Source organism: Mus caroli, unplaced genomic scaffold (genome assembly GCF_978045245.1).
Source record: "Mus caroli unplaced genomic scaffold, Mus_caroli_1 scaffold_17, whole genome shotgun sequence".
Taxonomy (NCBI): domain Eukaryota; kingdom Metazoa; phylum Chordata; class Mammalia; order Rodentia; family Muridae; genus Mus; species Mus caroli.
Window position 1 is genome coordinate 42,218,308 of NW_028227272.1, and position 9,694 is coordinate 42,228,001.

At 40.4% G+C, this 9,694-nt stretch overlaps 1 protein-coding gene across 1 annotated transcript in view; it reads left to right on the forward strand.

Annotated features, from left to right (window-relative positions):
• Btla (B and T lymphocyte associated) overlaps positions 1–8,952 on the forward strand; it is a 28,180-nt gene extending 19,228 nt beyond the window's left edge. Inside the window, exons 4-6 of the mRNA XM_021185414.3 lie at positions 12–170; positions 2,086–2,132; positions 6,467–8,952. Of these exons, the coding sequence (XP_021041073.1) occupies positions 12–170; positions 2,086–2,132; positions 6,467–6,715 (455 nt within the window). The 3' untranslated portion in view covers positions 6,716–8,952. The remainder of the gene's footprint in view (positions 1–11; positions 171–2,085; positions 2,133–6,466) is intronic.
• The last annotated feature ends 742 nt before the right edge of the window (positions 8,953–9,694 follow it).

Below are 9,694 nucleotides of genomic sequence, written 5' to 3' on the forward strand. Positions count from 1 at the left end.
ACTGTGTTCAGTAGTATCTGACATCCCAGATGCCACCAATGCCTCAGGACCATCCACCATGGAAGAGAGGCCAGGCAGGACCTGGCTGCTTTACACCTTGCTTCCTTTGGGGGCATTGCTTCTGCTCCTTGCCTGTGTCTGCCTGCTCTGCTTTCTGAAAAGGATCCAAGGTGAGTTGCAATTTCCCTTTGCCCCATGTGCCACACATTTGGGGTTCTTTCTCTAGGGCCAATAGAAATAACAATAGCTGGTTATTGTTTTCTTTCTGGATAAAGATTCTCAGGGAACTACTAGTTTCTACTAGAAAACTGAGTGGATTGATTTAAGTTCCCACCAAGCGTGATAAAGCATACTTACCTCACCACAGTGCTAGCCAAGGGTTGTGGCTAAGCATACTCCAGGCTGGAACTTTCTCATTTTATGTACACCAATCTTAACTGTATATAAGAAGGCATCCTCCTAAACTTTAGCTAAGTCAAAGGACTGGTTGTAGTAATCTCTTGAATCAACATGTCTAATTTAAGATGTTTGGTTTCAGCCCTTTCCACAGCTATACCACATAATTCCAGTGTTACACACCCTATCTAAATAAGGAATCATTGTCCCAGAAGGAATTCATATGTGTATGTAGTTTCTATTGCTATCATAAACACATGCCTGAGTCAGTTTTTTACTCAATAACACTGCATTTGAGAATGTGACTTGCCTATAATGAGAGATGTGATATATTTTAAAATTATTTTATTTATTTATGTTGCAAATGTTACTTCCCAGTATCCCCTTCAAGAGTTCTGGTCAAACACGTGATATTCTGAAGACAGCTGGTTTTTTTCTTTTGAAGTTATGCCTTCTTTGTCACCACTGAGTAGTTAAAATCAGCAAGAGAGACATGTTGATCTGGTCCATCTATATTCACTATTTTTCTGCTCTTCTCCATGTCTTCCCCTCCCCTTTTCTACAATACCAGCCACAGTGTAGCTATAGAAACTGAGCCAGACAAAGCATCCATTTATTTGGCTGCTACAAGAAAAAGCTTTGTCTGGGCCAAAGTGCTTCTGGCATTTTGAAGTAAGGATCCTGGAGCTATCTTAGAGTTTTAAGGAATCCCTCTCTGCATCTGTAACCATGAAGCCCTTTCCATGGTCTCTTTGTGGCTTCATATTTCCTAAAACTTCTAGAACCTCTCTCTGAGTGATGAATAAGAAACTGGGATAATCTTTATTGGCCATCATATCCAAAGGAAACTGGGAGCATGTATATGTGACAGAAGCATTTGTGAAATTTTTATATTTTTATGGGTTGAGAATTTCATACATGCATACAGTGTACTTTGATATTATTCACCCCACTCATTTTCTCTTATCCATCCTGAATCCCCTATGGCCCCTCCCCAAATACATATTCTTTTAAAAATATATTATAATCTGCTGATTCAAGTTTGTATTGCTCATATACATATGGTTGTGGAGATTTATTGGGAGGTTATATTTATAGTACCAAAGATTACACCCCTAAAGGAACTGATTCTATGTACCCTACCAGCCGTCATTTGTCATCAGCTAAGGGTTACAGGGCTCATGTACTGGGATATTGGCTGGCTTAATCTTGTAAAAAATAACAGGTATTAGGAGTTAGTTGGTACAGTAGTGTATTCATGCCCAGAAGATAGTTTTTCCTCTAGTATTCTCCAACCTCTGGCTCTTACAGTCTTTCCTCAATTACTTGAGCCTTGAGGGACAGGGGTATGATATATGTCTCATACATCACCAAGCCAACAGAAGCACTTTTAGCGTTGGTTTAGCATGGAATCTGCAATGACTACAAACCATTTGAAACTGTTTTACTAGGTCCTACTCCTTCCTTTGGATGTGAAGACTGTTATGTGAAGTAGGAAGGTTGGGGGGGGGGAGTGGGCATGTGTATGTGCACATACTGAGATGCCAATGGAACATGCTAGCCAAGTCAGTCAGCAAGGTGAAGCTAAGAGTGTGGCTGCTAACAAGCAATGTGCTGGGCATGGGAGGAAGATAGTTCACCTTGCTTTCTTAACCCCTTTTTATTACCAAATTCTCTCCAATTTTTTAGGGAAAGAAAAGAAGCCTTCTGACTTGGCAGGAAGAGACACTAACCTGGTAGGTTTCAAATATCTGTCTAGATAAACACATTTTTATATTATACCATATGTACTTTTTCAGTAGGTTTATATGACATCTCACACACACACACACACACACACACACACACATGAACTTTCACATAGGCCATGATTGCCTGCATAATACTTGTATAAGATAGGGCCCATGAACATCTTGTTATGGAGTAAGGAGACATTGACAGGGCAGTTAATAACTCATGGGAATCAAGGGCCATTTTCAGTGTAGTCAGAGTAAATAAACCCTCACCCACACTATTGTAAGCAGCCAAAGTGAAGTCCATTAGGGGAACAACCAGGAAAATAGAAAGGAAGTAGTTGGGAAGAGGAAGAGTTTGGGAAGGGGAAAAGAGAGAGCACTGGAGGGTGAACATGTACACATGTGTTCTATACACGTACGCCAGAGTAAAACATTAATATGTGTAATTACTACATGCTAACAAAACATAAAAATTAATAAACGGAAAAGTTCAGAGTTCTGATCTTATTTCCCTTTAGGACAATTGTTCTCAACCTTCCCAATGCTGTGACCATTTAATACAGTTACTCCCATTGTGGTAACCCTCAACATGACCCTCAGCAAAATTATTTTCACTGCTACTTCATAACTGTAATTTTGCTACTGTTATAAATTGTAGCATCAATATTTTTGGAAGTAGAATTTTGCCAAAGGGGTCTTGACCCACAAGTTGAGAACAGCTATTCTAAGGGAATAAAAGTGGTTGTATAGTAAAGTCCACTCAGACATAATACAGCTACAAGGGTGGGGTTTTTGGAATGTGAGTTATTAATCACCTGGTTTTTAAAAAGAGCTTTACAACTGTTAAGCACAATATGTATGTAACTATGTAAGCACAATGGAGAGATGGCTGCCTCTGTTTAACATACTTCACTTATCCACCTATGGCCACCCCGTCATAGTATACCACCATGTGGTACCTATCGCTTTTATGGAGAGCTTCAGGGGCGAAGAACCATGTTCATGCCACATTTGGCTCTTTCAGACCTCTAGCCTTAGTGCTATTTCTGGGAGCTCACCTCATAGGGAAAGCACAGAATATCAGCAGTTATTGTACATTATGGCTAAGCATGCTTTCAGACAGAGCTTCCCTTAGTAGATATGAGTTATATCCAACTGCATACATCACAGTGACACTTACCAAGGACAAGAGGAGTATGGATAGTCAAAGATCAAGAACCGTACAAGATGAATATAACTTGGCTGGCAAAATGGAGTTTTAAAAACTCAAAGTAGAGTCCTGGGGAAATGGATGAGTGGGTAAAGTACTCACTGTGCAAGCTTAAGGACTGCAAGCTTGGTTCTCCAGCACTTATGACCGGGAGTAGTTGTATACATTTGTAAACCCAACAGTGAGAGAGACAGTGAAAACCAGTTGAACCAGGGCTCACTGACCATCCAGCCTAGTTGAAAAAGTGCCAGCTTCAGTGAGAAAACTCTTTCTTAAAAAGCAAAGTGTAGAGGAAGAGACAAGAAACCTGACATTGACCTTTGATCTATAACACACACACACACACACACACACACTATCATACACATACGGCTAAGACCACCTATCCACACACATATGTATCTTTAATTTTTTTAAAACCTACTTTTAATGATTGTTCTTAAATACTTTAATCTCCCTTTTAGCCCACCACCCAATAGAGGTAATGGGAAAGAAAAGATCCAAGGGAAACGGGCCTCTTTATTTTTAATTAGGTATTTTCTTTATTTACATTTCCAATGCTCTCCCAAAAGTCCCCCATACCCTCCCCCCAACTCCCCTACCCACCCACTCCCACTTCTTGGCCCTGGTGTTCCCCTGTACTGGGGCATTTAAAGTTTGCAAGACCAATGGGCCTCTCTTTCCAATGATGCCCATCTTCTGATACATATGCAGCTAGAGACACGAGCTACGGGGGGTACTGGTTAGTTCATATTGTTGTTCCACCTATAGGGTTGCAGACCCCTTTGGCTCCTTGGGTACTTTCTCTAGCTTCTCCATTGGGGGCCCTGTGATCCATCAAATAGCTGACTGTGTGCATCCAATTCTGTGTTTGCAAGGCTCCGGCATAGCCTCACAAGGGACAGCTAAATCTAGGTCCTTTCAGTAAAATCTTGCTAGTGTATGCAATGGTATCAGCGTTTAGAGGCTGATTATGGGATGCATCCCCAGGTATGGCAGTCTCTAGATGGTCCATCCTTTTGTCTCAGCTCCAAACGTTGTGTCTGTAACTCCTTCCATGGGTGTTTTGTTCCCAATTCTAAGAAGGGGCAAAGTGTCCACACTTTGGTCTTCGTTCTTCTTGAGTTTCAACGGGCCTCTTTAAAAAGAGTTTTTAGAATAACTCCCATCTATGTTGTCTAGAAATTGACAATTTAGTTCATAGGTCAACAGCAACAGCTCAGGCCACTCACAGACACTTCACAGATACACCAGCAGTCCAGTTTGGTAGAGTCATGTTAGCAACATTGATGATACTATCTAACAGAGACAGCAAGGCCTCAGCCTCAGCCTCAGCCTCAGCCTCAGCCTCAGCCTCAGCCTCAGCCTCAGCCTCAGCCTCAGCCTCAGCCTCAGCCTCAGCCTCAGCTCAGCCTCAGCTCAGCCAGCGAGACCAGGAGGAACATCAGAAGTTCCCAGCTATGCCTCTCTCAGAGAAGTGAAGATCAGTGAAGACACGGAGCCTATAGCGTTACACAGCTAGCGCTATAAAAAAGCCAAGCTCAGCCTCCATCACTGTCTCTCACATTCTATTTATATCTTCTAAACATCATATGTCTTGTCTTAGCACATGTCTTCTGTCAGCATGTGTCTTGTCTCAATATGTAAGTCTATCTCAGCTGATATCACTCTGTTAAATCAGCCCAAGAAGTGACAAGAAACTATAGCACACCACCAGAAGGTTTTTGGTGTGTTTCTCCCTATGGAGTCCCAACAAATGTAGCTCAACTACACAATATAAGATGGACCAATACACATACATACAAACACACACACACACACACACACACACACACACACACACATGTTGTTAGCAAAGAATCTTTCAACATATGTCTTTTCATGTGCTTACTTTAGCAGAACATCCTTTATCCTGTGTCTGCTTCAGCTAAACGTTCCTTCACCAGTCTTCCTTAGTCTTTTGCCTATGTCCACTTCAAGTAAAGGTTCCTTTACATGTTTGCCCCAACAAAACACCATCCAAACAACTTTCCAAAGACCCCTTAAGTTACCTTTACAAACATATACACATACACATACATGAATGAGCATACCTACCCACTGCCCCCATACAGGTGAATTCACCTATCCATACACACACACACACACAAACACACATAAACACACACACAGACACACACACACACACACACATGAGTGCATCTATCTCATCCCACACATACAGGTGAACATACACACATACACACACATGGTGAGCTTACCTACCCACTTATAAGTTCCACACCCCCAACTTCTGCACATGAAAGTTTAAAACTCTTACTGTTAATACGACATCAACATTTTTACCATCTGCACTCTGTGTATAACCAGGAACAGCAAATAACTGAAAAGAGAGAAAAAGAAAACATCAGGATTCACTTTAGTTTGTACAAATTCCTCTTTAGCTCGTAGGATTCAGGTCTCTGACACCATTTGAAAGTATGATGATTAGAAATAACAACTAGAATAATATTTTAGAACCTCGTGGAAATTTTGTTCTTTCAAAACTGGTCTCTATTTTACAATTTAGTTCTCAAATCATAATAACTTGTCTTGAGTGACCCACACTCTTCCTGTTCCTAGTCTCCTGGAGAGGTCTCAGGTCTTTTGGCTGGGTGCTTCATCTTTTGTTATTCTACATTCCATATGCCAAATTTTTTATAAATTGCCTGGCATTTTCTTTGGATTACTTTTCTTTTCCTATGAACTTGGAACTGTGATTTCCCATTGAATGAACGTTGCGTGTATGCACTGTGACCTCCAATGACTCATGATAAATCATAAAACAATTGTTTGGGATGACCATAGATGACTTCAGATGTTTGGCCTTTGGAGCTCATTGGTTAAATACCTGCCTAACACTCATGTGGATCTGAACATAACATTAAAAAATAAAAAACAAACAAACAAACAAACCAAATTCAACACTTTCACCCTTTGTTAGTACAAAGTTTAATGAAAATGTAGATATAAAGTGGCTTATAGGAGGGACAAAATGCTTGACATAATGTAGCCTTTCCCTCGTAGTCCAATAATGATTATGTTTTGTCACATCCTTATGTGGTATATCTCTTTTCTTTCATAGGTTGATATTCCAGCCAGTTCTAGGACAAATCACCAAGCACTGCCATCAGGAACTGGAATTTATGATAATGATCCCTGGTCTAGCATGCAGGATGAATCTGAATTGACAATTAGCTTGCAGTCTGAGAGAAACAACCAGGGCATTGTTTATGCTTCTTTGAACCATTGTGTTATTGGAAGGAACCCAAGACAGGAAAACAACATGCAGGAGGCACCCACAGAATATGCATCCATTTGTGTGAGAAGTTAAACCTGCCACAGAGCCAGGCAGCCTACACTGCATGAGTGCCTGTCAATACCTCGGTCTGGACCTTCAGTTTCAAATAACCTTCAATCTGGAAAGATTCAATTAAGATGCTCTGTGCTGGTGCTTCGTCTTAAAGGTCCATGAAGTATTTAGTTAAAATTTCTCCTGAAAACTTTGGGAGAGTTTTGTACAAGACAGACTCTTCCCTGGGAAAACTCATATTATGAATAGCAGACTTTTAAAATTGACCATGTCGCACCATGTGGTACCCAATGTGTGAATTCAATATTTTCTTTGGAACTACCAGAGAGACTTACAGGGAAGAAAGAAGTGTGATAGTTGGATCTGCTCACTACACATTCTAGAAAAAGAATGGCCCAGTTTGACTAACTAATCATAAATACAGTAATGATTGTATGTCCTCAGTCAGTCATGATAAGACAACTTCCCATGTCAATCTATAGATAATGCTTTATTATTTTTTTAATGTGAAAGAAAAATTATCTTGGACTCAATTCAGAAAAAGATTAGAAAGGGTAATTGGTATAATATAGAAACAGCATATGCCAGATAGATGTGGTGCCAACGATCCTTATCCCCACAAATGAGCTGTTCATCTTTAGCTGACTTGATTGAGAAAGTAAGGTAGGTAGTAAAGGGTTCATCCACATATAGTGAGTGGATTTGTAATCCACGTGGTAGTATTTGGATCAAGATTAATGCACATGAATGTGATTCAATGCTGCTGAATTAATATATATATATATATGGTACATATGGGCCTATGAACAAGTGTCCATGGGAATAGATATTATCAATCTAGATCGAACTTTTAACCAGCTCAAAGGGCAATTTATGAAAGGAGAATCTTGAATATTGAGTTGATCCGTAGGGACTGGCATACATTCATTAATGTCTGTTTCTTGATTCTGAGGAAGTGAATCAGGAAGAATCATATGTAATGAAGTAGGGCGTAGGGAGATCACTCAGGTTTAAATTCTGACATTGCAGCTGTTCAAGAAGATGATTATCAGGTGTTCTGAATTTCCGGATTGAGTCTAATTACTTAAAAATAGCTCATAATTTTATTCATCAGCTTGAGGCTTGAGTTCTCAGACCCTGAAACTGAATAATGGCATAGTCTTAGTATACAGCAGATTGGGCCTGAGTTAGAAGCCACTGGAGCAAACACATGTCTATGTAATTGCAGGCATATATGTGGGTGTACCTGTGCATGTATGTGCTAGCATGCAAATGCAAGATGTGATGTCCGGAAATGAGACAAGAGAAACCAGCCCTATTGCTGCGCTATTTTTAGTTTGCTTAGAAGGGGCAAAGTACTAGAAAAAAAATGAGTCATTTATAGAAAATAACACATAGACCTGTGAGAATGGAAGGGAGTTGAGAATGTATCCATAAACAGTGAATGAAGAGGCCTTACTACACAGCTTTTCTCACCTACTGCTCACCTCAGGTTCCAGTTCCCTGAATCTAGAACAACAGACAACGTTTTCAGACATGCTACAACAACTTCTAGTTAAGCTTGTTCAGGCAGGTGCATTTGTGGGATTTTATGCAAAAAAGACCTTAGAATAGCTGCTCATCTTCAAAATAGAAACAGGAAGTATGGGAGGGGGCTGAGTACTGCACTCTGTCTCTCTTATCAGATCAACAGGCAACTTAAGCAAATCTTTCAGAATTGTCTCCGGCTTTAAAAACAAAATACTTAGGTCTACTCTGTTTAAAACAATCTTTTTAAAACGTTGTGTGTACATGTATATTTGGGTATGCATGTATGTGTGTATATGGTATATGTGCGTGGTGTACACACATGTGTATGCAGGAGCCAGAAGAGAAAGTCAGGCACCCTTTTCTATTGCACTCCACTTTATTCTGTTAAGGGAAGGTCTCTCATCGAACCTGGAGCTCTGCTAGCAAGCAGCAAGCCAGCGATGGATCCTCCCATCCCTGACCCCCACTTTGCTGGACTATATTTGCTCATGCCCAGCTTTTTACAAGGATGTGGAAAACCCAAACTCAGGTTCTTATGCTTGCATAACAAGTATTCTCACTTAATAAGCATGTTCTTAATATGTTTTACGATGAAAGACGCTGCTCAGGATTTCACCTCAATGAATGATCAATTCTGTTTGTAACTTGTTTGCCAATCACATAGCGTTTATGTTCTTATTCCTACTTAGTAAATATGTATGTTGTAGCTCCTCCAATAAATTTGTTCCAGCATTATTTTCATGGTTACCTAACTCACAGGTGGGAGATGATTTCATGATTTCCTTGAACTTTAAGATTGTCATTTTTACCCAGTAAGACAGTAAAATTGTTAACATTTACTGGAAATTGAGGAAATGACTCCTTCACCCTTTCCCCCAGCAATCAACTGCCAATAGCTCTCCAGGCCAGAGCAGCCATCTTATGTCCCTTCTCCATCCACAAGGGACATTGATGGCACCAGTCTGGTATAGGTCTTGTACAAGTACTCCCAGCTGCTGTGAGTTTAAGAGGACAACACTCCCGTCATGTCCAGAAGCTAGTATTTTACAACACTCTTTCCTGTGACCCAGGTCTCAGTTTCTTTCCCCCTCCTGCTTCGCTCATCTTCCTTGAGCATTGAAAGGGAGTGGGTAGAGATGCCACAGGTATAGCCAAACCCTCAATGGCCACTTGTTCTTCACCCTTGTTCTTCAAGCAACAGTTACTCTCTGCATTGGCCACACCTACCACAGTGAGACGTTTCTCTGACCATGGCTGAGAATGGTCCAGATCTATAGTTTATACATAAGTATTCCAGAGCCTGCATGACCAGGTGAAAATTTACTGAGCATTTTATTTCTAATTTTTCTTTTATTGAAAATATATTTAATACAACGTATTCTGATTACAGTTTTTCCTTCTTTAACTTCTCCCAACTCCCCTCTCATCCAGATCCACACCCTTCCTGTCTCTGCTTAGAAAACAAATAGG